The following is a 19,789-nucleotide window of genomic DNA, read 5'->3' as shown; positions in this document are numbered from 1 at the left end:
TAAGGGACAGAATTCATGTGTCGACTTCTCACTTAAATATCAGGAATTCATGCGGCAACTTCTCACATAAAGGACAGGTATTCATCGGGCGACTTCTCACGTAAAGGACAGGAATTGATGTGGTAACTTCTCACGTGAAGGACAGGAATTCATGCGGCGACTTCTCACGTAAAGGACAGGAATTAATGCGGCAACTTCTCACGTAAAGGTCAAGAATTGATGTGGCAACTTCTCACGTGAAGGACAAGAATTCATGCGGCCACTTCTCACGTAAAGGTCAGGAATTCATACGGCGACTTCTCACGTAAAGGACAGCAATTCATGTGGCGACTTCTCACGTAAAGGACAGGAATTCATGCGACGTCTTCTCACGTTCATGAGCCGACTTCTAATGAAAAGAACGGGAATTAATGCGGCGAATTCTCACGTAAAGAACAGGAATTCTTGCGACGACTTCTCACGTAAAGAACAGGAATTCTTGCGGCGACTTCTCACGTAAAGAACAGGAATTCTTGCGGCGACTTCTCACGTAAAGGTCAGGAATTGATGTGGTAACTTCTCACGTGAAGGACAGGAATTCATGCGGCGACTTCTCGCGTAAAGAACAGGAATTCTTGCGGCGACTTCTCACGTAAAGGTCAGGAATTGATGTGGTAACTTCTCACGTGAAGGACAGGAATTCTTGCGGCGACTTCTCACGTAAAGAACAGGAATTCTTGCGGCGACTTCTCACGTAAAGGTCAGGAATTGATGTGGTAATTTCTCACGTGAAGGACAGGAATTCATGCGGCAACTTCTCACGTAAAGAACAGGAATTCTTGCGGCGACTTCTCACGTAAAGTTCAGGAATTGATGTAGTAACTTCTCACCTGAAGGACAGGAATTCATGCGGCAACTTCTCACGTAAAGGTCAGGAATTGATGTGGTAACTTCTCACGTGAAGGACAGGAATTCATGAGCCGACTTCTAATGAAAAGAACAGGAATTCTTGCGGCGACTTTTCACGTAAAGAACAGAAATTCTTGCGGCCTTCCCACATAAAGGACAGGAATTCAAATCCTGACAATTTGTTGGAATTTTGGTTGAACAAAATTAATTTCAAGCAGTTTCTACACCCATAATAATACTCATAATAATACTGCGAACTGAAAGAAACTAGTTCTATGAATAATTTGTGTAATTGTAATCTATTGAAATAATAGTCGCTCTCGGTTGCCATGCTTGCCTTTAGACCCAGGATCGAACTCGGCTGAAGGCAATAAAGATCCTTAATACGTTTAATTTCAAAATAGAAATACATCTGGAGGTATCGTGTTTTGCACGTAAAAACAATGTCCATGAACCAAAAAAGTTCAGGCAAAATTATTATAGATAATTTTCTCTCCCAGTTCCCTGTTCCGTAGAAAGATGTCTCTGCAGGCTGTGTGAGATTACAGCGATCTCTGGTGCTGGAATTGGGAAAAGAGAAACCTCGGTTTTAACATGCTACAAAGGTGCTGAAGACTTCTACAAAGTCGTTGAAACTTTCGAAAATGTATTCAATAATTTGGTTCGCAATTTTAGATATGCGCTGTTTAAGATGTAAGCACAACGGACTAAACTAAGCGGCCTCTATGTTAATTTGCAGTCTATTTAGATTAAGAATTTCTGACGAAACGAACCGCGACTTCGTTTTGGAAGATGCTATGGGATTTGCAGTGGAGAAAGCGGCCATGTGAAGGCGCTCTCCGATTTTCTTGGCAACGTGATACAGCCAGAATCACGCCATTATTCTATTGGCAGGCCTTTACTTAAAGAACTGATCTCATAAGCTGTAAGAAAGAAGGGATAAAGCTATTCCTATGTTTCCTACTTCTTTCTTACATTCGTATCCTTTAGGTTTTGTTGTTCTGGATTTAGAATGTGATTAAGGGAAAGGAATTAATGAGTGAAATCAGTGAATTTCAAGGCCAGTATCGAATGTCGCCGGGTAATAATGTGGATTCATATTTCACAGACGTGTCCTTAACTCTCAGCCCCAGTCGTTTCGAAATAGATGGCAGCAGCATGCAGTATCCACGCCAGATGACGTGCGAGTTTTATCCGGGGTTACCATGGTTACGGGAGACTTTTGTTCCCACACCATGAACTCTGGAAGGCTCGTCTTTGTGTGTCTGGAGAGACGCGATAATAATGAATCTGATGGTTGGTCTATTGTGTCGATTCTGCCCCTCCACCCCCTACTTCCACAGCATCCCACCCGCTCCTCTCCCCCGGGGGGACGCCATCTGCCGCGCAATTTCATCTTAGCATCGCGTCACTTCTGCCACCTAGCGGGACGTCGTTGAAGCTTTCCCCAAAACATAGACACCCCATACTTTTACATCTTTGTCACAGGGGACATCGCAAGCAATTTTTGTTCTGTTAAAACCGTGAAAATAAGTAAATTTGAAACACGTAGTCGCGTATGTCATTCTGTGACGAATATCAGGGAAGAATAAGTGAAACATTTTATACTAGTGTCCTTAGAAAAAATCCAAATTTTGTAGACTTAAAAACAATTGACATGAGAAGAAGATGCGGTGACGAAGAGGATGATGCTGCTATTGTTCGTGGAGCCACCTCGCGGTCGTCAGGGGAACTATCGCGGTTGTGGCGTCTGGAGACGCATCATCAAGAGGCTTTGACCGGTACCACGGCGACGTGGGGTTGGGAGGCCGCCGCAGAAAATACGGTAAGTAAACACGGAAAAATATCCGTCTGATGTTTTAATAAGAATCTCTACAAAAAATAATTTTTGACAACGTGTTATTCGACCTCAGAAACTTAAATTATATTCCATAACATCGAACTTAAATTACTTATTTTGACAGAAGATAAATTGATAAATAAAAATTGTACACAGTTTTTTTTTACAAATTTCTGGTATCAAATATAATATCTCGGCTTAATAATTGATTCAACAGTACACGGAATCGAAACATGATTGTTAAATTAAGATCACAAACAGTTATAACATTATGTTTGTGTTAATAAACAACATGAAAAGCTATAAAGCGTTTGCAGTAAATTATAAAACCGAACAGTTCTGATCACATACATACATGTAAGTAGAGGCTACGTGTATACCGCATGTATAAAATAAACGAAATTTGAGTGACATTCGTGTGACAATTTGTAAGTTAAATTATTGATTAAACGTGTGCATTTAAAATGCAGTATTTTAATAAAGCAGAGTGAATTGTAAAATTAATTATTCAAATTTAATCATAGCATGGGAACAAGTGTAGCAATTTGTATAAAAATAGGGTTATTTTTTCTGTTTATTGCCGTCGAATACATTTTTAGAATCATCCCGAGTTCGTTGTTTTTTGACGTAACATTTTGTTCACATCTCCTGAAATGACACTAGCCGAAATACGTGGTCAGTCAATTAAATATACTCGTTTATACCAATGACAAAACAAAACGAAGAAAGAACAATGTTGACAGTATACTCTGTGTAGCGATGAGTGTGTGTAATATTATGAAAATAACGTTTGCCAAATTAAACTGTGTGTCATGTTTTCTGCGTGAAATCTGGACCCGGCCGCCATCTTGTGGTGCAGGATACGAGCGTTGCCATGGATACGAATAGCAACTTCCCCTTCTCCGGGTCGTCCGGCCAGCCCCAACAGCCTCAAGACCTGGTCCAGCAGCAGCTCCAGCAAGTCCCAGGCCGCAGGACCCCTCTGGGGGCCGTAGGTCTGGGGGGGTTCTACTTCTCTTCGTCCCCGTCATGTCCCCCGCCCCCGAACACGGGAGCCTGTCCCCTCCAGGCAGATGAAAATAGGCCGGAGTCAGCTGGATCTCATCACCAGAACCAGCAAATTGGACCGAGGTACAGTAAACCATTGCTAATAAATTGGACGCATTCCGCCTACGTAGAATTTGCTGTAAATCCCACAGAGGTTCAGCCTTTTTTATTTCAACTTGTTACATCAGCCTTCTGTTATTAAGACGACAGCCTTCCCTGAAAGACAATAGGATTTGATCCAGGGTGGGTTCTGCGCGATTGGTGGTGGAGAGCAGGTTTTTCCGAGTACTTCGATTTCCGCTTCAGTTCCCATTTCAAAACTGCGTTGGTCTTACTGTATATTCATTTAATATTGGATGCAAAACTCCCCTTATGCATGTTAAAATATTTTCAGCAATTCACAGTAAATTCCTGCAACAGAAACTATTGGTCACTGAAGAAGAAGAAAAATTATTTTTAGACGATCGTATTCTTTTGTTGTACTTACCGATGCTGTTTACATGTAGACCACACGTTGCCTGGTTGCTTAAAAAAAACACACAGTGCACGCAGTGTGGGAAGTAAAATGAACAAAAACCTTTTTAAGTATAAATTACATAACTTGTTTCGTCATGATTCTTCATTTTTCTATATACACTTTTAACACTTACAGTATATATCACTGATTAATTACCAACTTCTTTACTGTGTTAATATAATATGCTTGACTAGTTTCAATGTCCTGTGCTTCATTGCCCAAAGCCTAGCTAGGCTTTGGACAATAGAGCATAAGACTTCGAAACTAGTCAAGCGAGGTAAATCATATATATATTAACACAGTAAAGAAGTTGGTAATTGATCAGTTATAAATTACATTTTCAATATCTGGAGTGTGATCATAAATATGCAAATATGTCACTCTCTCTCTCTTCACCGAATCGGCATATTTATTCATTTATGTCACATAACCTGTCTTCTTTAAAATAATTACCCTAATAATTCAAGAAGTTAAGTCAATTTTTGAAATTAGTGTATGTATTTTGTGGGTTATACACTATTGGACAAAAAAGAAATGAAGATATTAGAAAAGAATTAAAAATAGATAGTATAATTCAACATATTAAAGAATATCAACACAATTGGAAAGAACATGTAAATAGAATGCCAACAACAAGTATAACGAGAGCAGCCATGAATTATAATCCATCAGGAAGTAGATCATTAGGAAGACCAGTAAAACGTTGGCGAGATCAATTTTAAAGGAGGAGGAACAGGCCGAAAGGCCTAAACCTTGAAGAACATGATGATGACGATTTTCATATCTCATTTCAGATTTTTCAGGAACCATTGACGCCCAACCGATTTTCCTTGATCTTCTTCAGTTTCTAAATCTAAATCTAAATCAATTCATCTAATTGCATTTCTTTCAATTGTATTTCTTTGAGCACGATATCATCCATTATTGATTGATTATAATGCATACTCACAAAAATCATAATTATTTACAACCACACATAGAAACATATGTCATAGCAGTAAAATCCCATTATACATTTATCGCTTAAGAAATAAATTAAGATTTTACATTTCCTTTTAGCATATGAACTTAAAAACATATTATTAATTTATTTTAATTAAATTAAATGGCGATAGTCTAAAATGTACTATGTAATACACGTGGTAAGTGCATTACAGAATCTCGGAAATAGAAAAAGTCAACTTCGTCTCTTTTTTTTTAACTTCTCCTAGATTCTGTAAAAACGCACTTAACAAAATTAGATCGCAATATAGTACTAGATTACATTATGTGATAGTATTAAATTCTAATTATGGCTTTTATTACAATTAACATCAAAAAACGTGAGCATAAATTTATTTTAATTTTTGTAAGAGAATTTCTGTCATTTAATGATACGGGTAAGTCAGGTTCTGAAGAAAGTAAGCTAATTATGATGTGAAAGCACAATTTATTTGAATATAATTATTGTTACGTGACATCGATTGAATCTAAAGAAAAAACATTATCCTACAAAATCATTACGAAGAACATATTAAAAGTTTATTGGAGTAAAACAGTTAAACATGCATAAGTTTGAAAAATTTCTGTCCTAAATCCTGAGCTCGTCTTCCTCATCAATATTGTGAAATTGACATAATCCTTCACTCTCTTCTTCGTGAGAAGCATCTGCAGTGTCGCTATTTATTACATTCTTGTAAAATATAAGGTCCCTATCTTCCTGCCAATTGTCACCAAAATGTTTTTTCAGTAACACATTCACATCTTTAACTTTTTCTTCATTCACTGCAATACCAGTACTAAGATCCTCTGGAATCATCAGTTCTACTTTCTTTCCACGTTTCAAAATACTTTTCAAGGGACATAAATCTGAACGATAGTGCACCTCTCCACGTATCAGCACTGTATCGGAAGTTGTTCTTTTTAGGATTACACGTTTGGCAGGCTGGAGCTTGAAATGCCAGGAAGAAGGAGACTTCATTGTTTCCTCAGCAGTACGTTTCCAGTTTTTAACAGGAATGTCTTCTGCCAATCTAATTAATGACCCAAATTTTTTGTATATTTCAAAGTACTCCTCTGGCTTAATGATTGCGTCTTTTGTTTTGATTTCCTTCTCAATGAGCTCGAGCACTCGGTCGGGGGGTATGAATGAGTGTCCGACTATTGGAAAAATCAATTCTATAACCTTAACATTCTGCGGAGCTTCTCTCGCCAACCACATAGAACACATACCGACCATGCTTGCATTTTTATTCTGACCGGCGCATCCGTCGCCAAACAATCGCACTTTTGTAGCATTAGAAAAATCAGAGGAGCACAAGCAATTATAAACAGCAGATACGATTTCATTTGAACTTTTAGGGCGTTCGTTTTCACTCCAGGCGTAAATGAAAACATTATCTTTCGTCAGCTTTGATTTATAAGAACCCTTCACAATAGTGAAGTTGTACATACGTAACTGTCTGACGTAATAAGCAGCTTGATTCGGAATTTTTGGCAGAACCATATTTTTTTGACAGTCAAACGAAAAAGTTACCACATCGTTCCTCTCTTCTTTCAGTAGCTCGAAATATGCTACAGATTTAAGTTTATGTACTCTCATTGCAGTTAGCAACTCTACACGTTTAACCGGATCCGATTCACGTTTGATTTTTTCATTCAAAGAAAGGCAAACAGAACAGACGTCTTTTGCGGGAGTATTAAATCCTATGTTGAACTTGGTATTGAAGATTTTACGGAAAAAGCTTGCAGAAACCTTCAGGTTATTTGGTGCTTGGGTATTATAGAGACGTCTCATCTTGTTAATACTTAACTCCCCTGCAAGGTATTGACGTTTGGATGTTTTACTGAGACAGTAATGCACTTCTAGAACTTTGAAACTCCCAATGAAATTAACAACTGCTTGTCTCTTGTCGCTATTTTTGTGTGATACTCTGTCTCCTCCTCGGAGCTCTTTTGGGGCCGAACCCGTTTCCAGATGTCGCCTACATACGCGTTGAATTCTGTCTTTTGATATGTGTAAAATGTTTAAAAATGTTTTTTGGCACACCTGTAGAACATACCCCTGTTCAGTCTTCACGTGATATTTAGTAGCAATCCCCTTTCGTGAACCACCTTTGAGCGATCTTCCACGTTCAGGTTTTGATATTGAGCAATATGTTAGGAGTAGACAGTCTTGGGAGACTTTGGAAGACGAAGTGTAGAAACCTTTATGGAAATGCTTGATGTCGCTTGGTGTTAAATCGGCACAACGGAAGGTTTTACCGTTGTGGTTGCAAGTAGGCATCAGCGGAGGGACGCTCCCAATATATCTAAAAATAATAGATTTCAATATATAAATTCATATTGCTTTTATTGATTTTAAAAAAGCTTTCGTTAAAGTTAATGGATATAAATTACTATGCATTCTAGCAAGTGATCATCTCCCACAACAGTTCACAAACCTATATGGGCCTATAATCTTTATAAAATAAACTTAATTGCGGTTAGGGGGAAATAAACTACCCTATACCGCCAATATCTCACAGTTAAATTTGCTCACTAAGTGATCCGTTATCTCACCTACTGCACAAGATGATAAACTGAAATTTTTACTGGATGAAGATACAAGATTTCTAAGCAAACTGACGCAGATTTTTATCAAGAAATACAAGTTGTGAAGATGTTTGAATTTTTGTAATAATTATGATTTTATTTTGTTTTTATCCAAATGTCCCATTTTGCCAGTAACTATAGAAGATATAGGGATACAATTTTTAACTTATGTTGATAGCTATACTGTAATGAAATAGACGCACATTAAGTAATATATTTTTTTTATCTTAAAAATATTTTACATAAAAAGTAGCAAAACAAAATCAATATCATTTTAAAGAATCAAAACTTTTTTACAACTTGTATCTCTTGATAAATCTGAATCGGTTTGTTTAAAACCTTGTATCTATCCTATAAAAATATAATGCAATATCTTCAGTAGTTTCTGAGATAATGGGTCATTAAAATAAGCAAATATAGCTTTGGCGATATAGGGCAGTTAATCTCCCCTTAAGACAATAAGGGTACTATTCATAGACATTTCGCTAGCCCGCGCTACGAGTGTGCTAAACTAACACCGGCTATCGACTGTTTACTTGTACATATCATATCATATAGCTAACACTAGATTATGAATACGAAAAACGTTAGTTCGCTGATCATCCACCGGAAGCCCGCGCTATGAATGTCTATGACTATGGCCCTAAATGATCACAGTAGTCAGAAATCAATATAAGGGTACTAAGGATGTATTCTTTCACCTTTTCTGTTTATCATGTAGTATATGCACAAAATTAATCAAGAATGGAAGCAAATTCATCATGGACGCATTCACATTAACAGGAATTTAAAATTAGATGCTTTACTCTTTGCCAACATTTAGTCCTAATAGCGCTTATTGAAAATGATCTCTAGTACTCAGCAAATATTGTAAAGATTGCCGAGGAAAATGTGTCATGAAAATCAATATTAAAAAGTATGACCTTCTGTGAAAAAGACCCTGTTTCTAGTAAAATATGTTTAGAAAAAAAAATTATAAAGAGTGAATTATTTTATTATCTTGGTTTTATCTATCATTTTATGATGAATTTTATTAGATGTAATGGAAAATATTTTAAAATATTCTAAAACAATGGGAATCATTAACAACATATTGAAACCTTCCCTAGTATAGCTCATACTACAATACACTTTGCAGCACCTTGGAAAGACGTAATTTGTTACGGAAGGGAAGAATGGACAATTAGAAGAAAAACGAAAGCAGAATAACAGCTAATGAAATGAGGTTCATGCGATCAACAGCAGAATAAACGTAATGAGGATACAATGGAAAACCCAGTTCTGCAAAATATACATAACATGAGAATAACTGGGCGAATCATCTACGAAGTATGAGCTCTCATAATTCCAAAAGTCATGCTGCACTGTCGTCCACACAGGAAGAGAACACTGGGTCTTCCAAGGTAAAGTTGTCATCAAAATTCCCCTTTGAGAACGTAACATCCACATGGACTAATACTTATTCTGAAGATGATGATGATGATTATTATTATTATTATTATTATTATTATTATTATTATTATTATTATCACTATTTTGTTTGGATATTGAGTTTATTTATCGATATTAGCTAAGCAGCCATTCCAGTTGTCACGGATGTTACATTTATACTATTTTCAAATTATATAATATATATATTGAAAATGAAATGACTTTTGTCAATTTTATTATTAGAGTCAATTTAGAAGATCAGTATCATTTTACTGAAAAGAAGTTGTTGATAAAAATTTATTATTATTGCAGAAAATAAAGAAAAGATTTCTTCACGGATGTTACAACATTTTTGAGCTCACTTTACACCTTATTAACAAAAAGTGTAAAACTCAGGTCTCTGCCTCAAGCAAAAAGAGATTCATTCTCATAGTATCCATGTGAGAGCTATGCAAATCTCATTATATCCAATTAGTTCAAAGAAACATAATCGGTAAATATTTTATAGCTGTTTCTTCCATGTCACAGATGTTACTTACATTTTGTTACGGATGTTACAGATGAGTTAATTTTCTTCATTTTTTGCAGTTTCAAATAGCCTGCGACATTTCTAAGTCAAAATATTCGCTTGAACTGTAGGATTGCTAATTGTTATTAACCCAACATACTTAAAATAAATTGCTGAAAGAATATAGTACAGAGTAAAAAATTCTTTGATCCTGAATTTCTGGAATTAACATTGCAAAATATTTCTTCAACAGTAGCTCTTTGAAAAACACACATTAACAGCTTATCTGTCTATGAGTAAGTGCTGCAAACTTTAGAGAAATAAAAAGTACCCATTGTCTAGCCAAGATCACTTAGATTCAATGCTCATAAAACTTGTAAAATATTTTCCTTTTGAAAATAAAACATTAGAATATTTAAATTTAGAACCTTATCTATGTCTTACACTAATAAAAACAAATAGTTCTGAAAAATACTTTTTTCATTGGAATTCCCAGTTTGCCTGGTATGACTTTCGTCTTTCAGGAGTTTTTTTGCATGCCAGGAATCGAACCCTCACAGAAAACCAGTACTATACTAATTGTACCACCCAGACCAACTCACTTTTTAAATTAATATGTAATATTAAACGTTTGTGCTGCTTCTTATTACAGTGAAACCTGTCTAAAGCGGCCATCTGAAGTTACCTTGTAAAATGGCCGTTTTATCAGGTGGCCGCTTGATTAAGGTTGCGGTTTTTTATGAATCAGCATGAAAATACTGAATTTCATTGAATTTTTAGGACTGTGCGGGTACAACAATCGTGCATATTAATGTCAGCCTCTTCCATTCTTGCAACTAGCCTTTTCAAAACTCAATTTCTTCGCCCTCGCACACTTGAACCATTCGTAAACGAAATCATTCACATTACTAAACACAGATTCTCTCTTCTTTTTTTTGGCTACCATTCTTTTAATATCTCATATTAATTATACCGTGTATTTGTGTCCTTCCACATTTGAATATTTCTGTAATTTTTCTCGCAGATGTTCCCTTCTCACTTCCTTCAATCATTTTTCGTCTTACCTCTAAACTTAATACCACTCCAGATTTATTGTTAGACATGATTTCTCTCTCAAACTAACGTCACAGTTCCTCCGAATCAACTGAATAAAAAGAAGAAAAATTCGTAAAAGCTGGTCCAAATAGAAAAAGATGGAAAGAGGAGAAAAAAATTAAAAAAAATTCGAATGGTTAACTACTGACCTAAAACATACTGCGACATTTTCGACAGAAAAAGTCCGTGTTTCAATCCTTAAAAAACGAGTAATAATTTATAGCTATGCAGGGTCGGTGTGGAAAGTGACAAAAGAGTCATAAAACTAACCAACTAAACCCAAGATATGGAGGGTGTACTGTTGTACACTTAACTATTGTCCTCATGATATTGCTCTCTGTTCTCTAACCATCGAAAAAATAGGTCAGACAGTATCCGTGAAAAGATTTTTTGTTGGACAGTGACTGTTATAGTCAGGTTCCAATCCAAACAGACCCCGGCCGCTGGCCGAAGCATGAGGTGGCCACTAAATAAAGAGACAATTTGTATTGATCTTATGGCAAATCCAATTGGTTCCAGAGAAAATTGGCCTTTTGGCCAGGTGGCCGTTTAAATGAAGTGACCGCAAAGGCAGGTTTCACTGTACAATAAATTGTGGAAGAACTTGCTAGTATTTCATTGTTGTCAAAAATACAATGAAAATAAAACAGATTTTTACCTGTCCCTCTTCTTTCTTTCGCGATTATTTCCATTTCTAGAAGGCTTCCGGGATCTGCTTCTATCCAACAACTGTGGATCGTCTCTCGACTCCATTAGTAGTATACGTCTTTACTTCGCTGCAGCTAACACAAGACTGAGAAAGAACCTTCAAAATCGACGAGAAATTGATTAAATTTGTAGCCTTCTTTCAACCAAGTAGAAGACAAGTTCTGCTTGAGACTTCCATTAAAGATGCATAAACCAAGGGATAAGAGCAGAGTTGCTCGAAACTTTATGGAAGGATCATGCAAGTTTTGCATCAAACTTTATAAGAGATTGGGCGAGTTTTGCATTTAATAACGATTCTCGAGACCTAATAAAGCTGCAAAGAGGCAAGTTTTGATGTACAAACAAAATCCATACGACAGTAAACAAACATCAAGAACGCGATACTGTGCCTAACTCATATTTTTTTAATTAGGGTATGACGAGTTTTGCATCAAACAGCCTCTTAAATAATAACTAAGAGTTTAATTATTATTGATGAGTGACATTTTAAATATTTCTGATGTTTTAAACAATAACAATCTGAAGTTCTGGAACGGGACAAGTTCCACATATTGAGAAATGCCTTATTTTTAATCTGTTATTTAACAGCGTTGTATCAACTACTACGCTATTTAGCGTCGATAAATTTGGTACTATCGATATTGAATTTAGGGAAATGAGACCGAGGATTCGCCATGCGATTACCTGATACTCGTCTTATAGTTGGGAAAAACCTCGGAGAAACCCAACCAGATAATCAACCCAAGAGGGAATCGAATCCCCTCTCGAAGCCCACCTTCGGATCAACAGGTAAAATTCAAAAGTAATATGTGATATTAAAAAGTATATATTATTTGATGAAAGTAACATATTCACATTGTTTTCAACAGAAGTTTTGAAGTTCGCAATTTCATATATTTACTGTATTTATATGCAACCCTACAATACGACTAATACTGTATTAATACTATTACATAATATTGTATTATATTATATTATATTATATTATATTATATTATATTATATTATATTATATTACATTATATTATATTATATTATATTATATTATATTATATTATATTATATTATATTATATTATATTATATTACATTATATTATATTATATTATATTATATTATATTATATTATATTATATTATATTATATTATATTATATACTATGGAGAAGAATGCGTAGTATGACAGATGTAAGGGCTGGCTTAGCCGGACAGCACAGTCGGTACGCAACTCATTTCCTTAAGGGTGACAAAAATCTTCTTTAGACTGTATGGGAAACCCGGGCAAAGCGGATAATTAACCCGGGCAAAGCGAATAATTAACCCGGGCAAAGTGAATATCCCTATGACATTTTCACCTTTATATTTAATTTCTATTCACTGATAATAAAAATAAATCAACACATAAACACGATGTTAATGAGTGTAATTGATGTATTGAATATTTCGTCAATCTCTGAAGATGCTGACATCACAGATGTGGTTGATTCTTTGTGAGCATTAACTGTTTCTTCAGCCGCTGAAGAAGCTGGCACCGCAGAATTTGTTAAATCTGAACCAGTTGTTGTTTCGCTGATTTCTGTCTCAACTGGGCGATCTGTAAGTTCATCTGGAGCAAACTCTTCATCAACAAACACATTATGGTTGTATGGCCAGATAGCAGAACCACTGATTGGAAGATTTTATTTCTTCAAGTGCTTTCTTCACGTCTTCTTCCGACCATTTGGTTTGCTCCGTCTTCCTCTTGAAAAATTAAACCATCTGAAAACACATTACGACCTTTTTAAGTAAAAATTAAGATCAGTGTTGCTGATTTATAATTTAATTAATGGGACTTAATGCCTCCACTATGTAAAATGATCTAACACGCTTTATTACAATAGACAAATATATACAAAAATACAGCTGACACTTATATAGTGGATAAGTTATCCACTTTGCCCTATTCACTTTGCCCGCTGACGCCACTTCGCTTTTCACTAAGGTTATACGAACATAAACGTCAATAATCTTCTTCGTAAGTACGGCATTTTAGAACTAATTCTATCACCTATATATTACTATCACATAACAAAGAGTCTCTGCAGTACTGTATGTTGTACATATGTTTCTCTTACCTTGAAATATTTTAAGAAAACAGTCAATTTTCTTCAAACACACGCTGACTTCTTCTCTTACTAGCTAGAATGACAAGTCAGTTCCAGCAGCAAAATCTGGTAGGGATTTTTCCCCAACATAGCAGAAAGCGCTACCTGTTGGCGTTTCTAAGAAATAGACATTATTCCCTTTGCCCGAGTTATTCGTTTTGCCCGGGCCTTCCCTAGTGCTTAATGATGCCCCAAGTTCTGCCCAGTAAGCACGGCTATACCTTATCACTTGTTTTAAAGTACGTAATCTTAATCAATTTACATATTCAGCAGATGAATATATATTCATTTTATAGAGAACAGTAGCCGTAGATTTGGTTTGGAATTGTATCAAAATTCTTGCGTCAATGCTTTATATTAATCTTCACATCCTTATTTGCAACCATTTATTGTGCATACTTTTCTGTCTTTAGTTACGTAATGCGGAATAGAAGGCTTCAGACATGTCCTACGGTTTATATTTTATTTGTCTATGCAAACTTACATTAGAGATATCCCCGTTGTTTCTGGAAATCTGGCGTTGGAGCTGTAGGAGGTGTAGATTAGTAGTCGCCTCTCTCCTCCCTAGAGGATTTTCTCAATTTGTCTACTATTGCTTCTGTATAATTATACTCACTGTTGTTTCCTTTCTCTTCTCCATTATTCGTCTTTCTCAATGTTGTCTCTCTCTCTCTCTCTCTCTCGGTCTTTTATAATTAATTTTCTTCCGAAATTATTCAGTTTTAACAAATATAATTTTACTACTCTTTCTGCTAGAGTGCTTTTATATTTTAATAAATCAATATGTATCTTTGTTCTGGCAATAAAGTATTATTATAAAGTATTATTATTAAAGGCTCCAAATAAATATTTTAAACCTTGTAGTAAAATTTTACATTTGTATTTGGACCTCGAAATGTACTCTCTGCGGCCATTTTTATATCCAATTCGTTCTCGCCTTAACATAAGCGTTTTATACCATACAGTAATAATGTGTCTAATTCATTTGTATATTTTTATTTATTTTAGTAGGTTATTTTACGACGCTTTATCAACATCTTAGGTTATTTAGCTTCTGAATGAGATGGTGATAATTCCGGTGAAATGAGTCCAAGGTCCAACACCGAAAGTTACCCAGCATTTGCTCATATTGGGTTGAGGGAAAACCCCGAAAAAACCTCAACCAGGTAACTTGCCCCGACCGGGAATCGAACCCGGGCCACCTGGTTTCGCGGCCAGACGCGCTAACCGTTACTCCACAGATGTGGACTTCATTTGTATAGAAATATAAATTTCGTCTACTGTAAAAATATGATTTGTAGAAACGAAACAACAGATCAACTCTCTTCGGCTCATTGTCGAAGTCACGGTTGTTTTCTTTTATTAAAAATCTATTGTCGTTTTTGTTCTTGTTTTTGACGTCAGGAAAATTACTTAATCATGCCAAATAAGACTTCTCCAATATATATCTGAAATCACAGTCCTTTTTGTAAGACATTATTTTATGAATATGTTAGTTTCATTACTTCCATATAATAATAATAATAATAATAATAATAATAATAATAATAATAATATTATTATTATTATTATTATTAATTATAATACCGTAAAGGTAAATAAGTAAATATTAATGGTTTTCTTAAATTAGTGTTGTAGGACAATATTAACTTACTACAAACAAAATGACAGAAATCGATTTTAAGCTTTTCAATCGATATGTTGTCATGACTTTGTTTATTTCGATCTTGGCTCGTACGCAAAATCCGTCTAGATTTCTCTGGCCAGAATTCTGGACAGAATTCTGTCATGCGGACAAAGGCGATACTGTCAAGTGGGCGAAGTTCAATTTAAAATTGTGCAAAGAATAAAAATCCGAATGCGCCGAACGAATCTGTTCCGTAACTCAGCGTCTACCTTTATTGTCTCTTAACATGCACTACTAACGCAATAGTAAATTATGAGAGAGCATGGAAAATTGGCTAACGCTAAACTTTCTCGATTGCTGGAAGAAAACGTGTTCGCCTTATGATATCAGCAACTTCTCTTACGAGGAAGCAGTGCAGGAAGTATATTTAGGGGATTAAACCGAACTTCCTTGAAAAAATCCTTGTAAATCTTTGTCTCGTTATACAAGTTTCTATGAAGGAAATAAATACAGTAAGTCAAGTGCACGCGTATAATGTTTGTAAGTCTCCCGCAGTAATTTAATGTGTGAATATTACTGATCAAATATAATTCGTATAATTTTAAAAGAAATTAAACTCCATATGCACGGTTCCCGCGTAATATTCGAAGCTTGTTTTCTTCAGGTTCCACAATGTATTTTTAATTTAAATGGACGTCATGTCATACTAAATTCATGAAGATCAGTATCAGTCGTCAACAAAGCTATACTACTGTGAATGGCATTCTAGGGCTACCTGTTGTCTGATATTTAACTTAACGTTGTCATTGGTTATATATTTTACTTATCGGTATAATTACTTCTTATATTACATTTAATTTATAAATATTATGATTTTTATTCATCCATATATTATATGTATATATTTGTGTGTGCGTGTGTGTATAGGATCTGAATACGTGTATGCATTTACATATATCCCCATACTCATATGCACATTCGGTTACTATTATTAATCAATGCAGAAACATGTGTATTAGAATGCTGTCCATGTAATTATATTATAGTTTTTGGCAGATAGTGTGCGTTTTATAAATTAGCAAGTATTCTCTGTGCAGGGTCTCTAGATATGCGAAAAATATTTGCTTGGCCTAGGCGTGATTTCATCATTGAACGTAGCCATTCAGGTAATTGTATATTATTTATATATTATTTGTAATATAAATAAAGTGGATTCCAAATATTTTGGTATTACTCGACCAAGACCAGTGGAGTCCTGCAGTCTGGAGCCGTGGCGCTACTGCTCCTGCGTTCGTAATACCGCATCGCGATAGTTCACATTACGCCCGCGATTCCACTCGTCTTGGTCGAGTAATACCTACATGTTTACATACAATGAAATGCATTGATGTATTTCATATGACGATTTAATCAAAAGGTGAAAATGGTACTGTAGGTGAAAGGGAATTGCAATGAAATTGAGACACTTGGTGGAAATCTTTCCAACAATCGCTTTCCTGCCTTAAGTCCTACAAGTTCTACCCGAAATCTTAGTTGTGGTCACGTTTGGTGATAAGCTTATCATCTTACTAAGCTAAGGCTGTTTCTTCCACATACAACGCCAAAGGAAATCCGTAAATTATTGTTAACGTTTGTCATTAGTAATATAAACTTCCACTTGACTTGATTTCCCCCAGGTCAATTGTAATACTTTTATCAAATACTTCCCATTTTATACGTAGTGTTCTTCAAAAGTCAGAACACTTTCGAAATTGCCGAAACTTTGTTACTGCAAGATTTACACAAATATAAAAGCACAATATAAAATGAACCGCGAAACTGATGGTGTGAAAAGAAATAAAGGATCCAATTTTACTAATATAGTAAAGTTCTTGTTACTGGAATTGATAACCAAATATAGAATTAGTTTGAATGCAAGAAAACACAGAGTGTGAAAATTAAAGCTAAGGCTGAGGAGTGGATGCGGATTATTAATGCCTTCAACTGCCGTCGGGAGGTTACCGCAAGAACTGAGCAACGTAACATTTTGTGACCGATCTTCAGTAAAATTGGTCGAAACGTTATATATTTTCGTCTCATTCGCATTGTATCATTAAAACCTAACATAATTTATACCTGTAGCATGAGAGAGCGACATAGGTAGAGAGAAAGACATATTTCCGTTATGTATGCTAACCTCTCGCAATTTTTACCTGCTATTTTCTGACAATGGTTTTCGAGAGTCTGTACCTCTATTCTCTATACAAATTTGTTCTGGGATAGTTTTTCGAAATCATTAATCATCTCCCGACGGCGTACGGTAGAACAGCGGTCATCAGCACAGTGCACCCTCGGGCTAGAGTCTCTTACCCGCGGATAAGAGACTGCACTATGGTGCATCCGTGGCTGCTGGTGGGTATGCTCTCTCCCTCTTCCTGCTGCACGACGGGACATATTACCCTTTACCCATTTCGGCGAGTGCTGATGACCACTGATGTAGAAGATCAAACAATAATTCTGAACGTGCAACGTAATTTACACCACCCATAGTTCAGGGTTTAACATTTTTGTCTTAGTAAGCATGATGATAGAAATATTCCGATAGTCAATATAATGTAATATAATGTAATAATTTTATATTGGCCTATTATGAAGTTTAAGATGAATCATATCTTTTTCATTATGTTGTTTTAATGATCACAATTTTATAATTAAGAAATATAAGAACAACATTTTAGTTACAATTTTATCACATATAATTTTAATATCTGTATTCATTTAAATTTCAGATTGTCATTTATCATAGAGTTAACTATGTAAATAGTTGTTTATTAATATACACAAGATTGTTAATATTAATTATCTGGTACGCATTTCACAGCAAAGATATGGTAAAAATTGTATAAGATATTGTGAGTCAAATGCCTGATGATGCCCAAGGGCGAAAACGTTTGCATTTCAATTGTATAATTTGCAACGTTCATTTACATTTGTAGGTGTTATTAATTTTAAACTGTGATAAGTCAATTAGACTGAACTCTAAATAAAATTATTAGATTATTTCACATTTTTGTTAAGATTTTAAAACATGAAGTTCTGATGTTAACTTAACAAACGATTTAACAAATTCTCAAAGTTAAGAACTGTTCATGAAACAGTTTTTCTGTTAAATTTATTGTTAAATTAGTATAATGATTTGTTATGTTTTAACATCTGTTGGTGAAACCGACACCTGACGTGATTTCAATTTCCGTTTCAGGTCAAATCAGCAGCAACAGCGATCGTCGAGTTTGGGTGGTATCGGGGGAGGTGGAGGTGGTGGAGGAGGTGGGGGCGGCGGAGGAGGTGTCGGCAAATCAAAATCTCGCCAAGGTAAGCTCGTACGGCTGAACATCAACGCCAGAGAGAGGAGACGAATGCACGACTTGAACGACGCGCTGGACGAGCTACGCAGCGTCATCCCGTACGCGCACTCACCGTCGGTGCGGAAGTTGTCCAAGATCGCGACGCTGCTGCTCGCCAAGAACTTCATCCTGATGCAGGCCAACGCGCTGGATGAACTCCGGCGCCTCATCGCCTACCTCCAGCAGACGGTGGCAGCGGCGGGATTGGCGCCGGCCGGCGGGTACGCCGAACTGGCGGGGTTCCCCGCCACACCCACCGCTACCAAGCTGCAGCAGCAGGCTCAGGTGGCGGCGTCGGCCTCGGCGGCCCAGAGGAGCTCCACTGCATCGTCTGGTTCGGCCTCCGCTTCTTGAATGAACTCGGTTTAGTTCGGTTTACAATGGCACTAATTGCGTAAGGCATAGACATAAAAAAAATTCGGCCACTCTACTCTGCATAGTTTGAGTCAATTATTCGGAGATTTGGTTGAGTACAGTAACTGTTTGAAGGTGCTGTAAGCTTAAGGATTTGAGTTTTTAATGCAGTGTATGTCAGGCTTTACACTGAGGTTTACTTTTTCACCGCCATAAATTATACATTTAAAATATACTTTATAATTAAAAGATTCAGCCTACTCACAAGAGAACCTTCCAAAAGCATCAGATCGGAACCTCGTCCTTTTGAAAAGTACTGCACGGTAGATCATTGTATAAATAATAACAAAAATAATTACCCACCAATATGAGTTGAAAGACACAAAAACCATCTTCTATAAATAGTTAAAATACTACATTTGAGTAGCCTTTTCCATGCTGTTGGAGCGTAAGTACTTCACAAGGCTTTCCGTGACCATTCAGTCCTTCTCAGCCACTACAACAAACATAAAAATGTTTTATAATTTTTGTCATACTAAATTGCCGCTTGTAAGAGTGGAGAATTTCTCAGAAATATTTAAAAATACCAAACGCACAGTTAATAGTAAATATTGGTCTAGTTAAATTGAGACCTATAGATTTTAAATCTGCCTTTACTGTAGTATCAAATGTGACG

The 19,789-nt window shown here is 36.0% G+C and overlaps 1 protein-coding gene across 1 annotated transcript; it reads left to right on the top strand.

Moving 5' to 3' along the window:
* Nucleotides 1-2,328: 2,328 nt before the first annotated feature.
* Nucleotides 2,329-19,247, top strand: LOC138706371 (class E basic helix-loop-helix protein 23-like). The gene is made up of 3 exons (XM_069835565.1): nucleotides 2,329-2,713; nucleotides 3,588-3,859; nucleotides 18,615-19,247. Exons 1-3 carry the CDS (start codon nucleotides 2,447-2,449, stop codon nucleotides 19,111-19,113), a joined length of 1,038 nt encoding a protein of 345 aa, XP_069691666.1. The 5' UTR covers nucleotides 2,329-2,446; the 3' UTR covers nucleotides 19,114-19,247.
* Nucleotides 19,248-19,789: the final 542 nt, after the last annotated feature.

This window comes from Periplaneta americana, chromosome 9 (assembly GCF_040183065.1).
Source record: "Periplaneta americana isolate PAMFEO1 chromosome 9, P.americana_PAMFEO1_priV1, whole genome shotgun sequence".
NCBI classification, from domain to species: Eukaryota; Metazoa; Arthropoda; class Insecta; order Blattodea; family Blattidae; genus Periplaneta; species Periplaneta americana.
The sequence above is the reverse complement of the archived record's forward strand: the minus strand, read 5'-3'. Positions and strand labels throughout refer to the sequence as shown.

Coding starts and splice junctions, on each gene's coding strand:
- LOC138706371 (XM_069835565.1), top strand. CDS start 2,447: ATGTCATTCTGTGACGAATATCAGGGAAGAATAAGTGAAACATTTTAT. Junction 2,714..3,587: donor AGGCCGCCGCAGAAAATACG/GTAAGTAAACAC, acceptor CTTGTGGTGCAG/GATACGAGCGTTGCCATGGA. Junction 3,860..18,614: donor AACCAGCAAATTGGACCGAG/GTACAGTAAACC, acceptor TTTCCGTTTCAG/GTCAAATCAGCAGCAACAGC.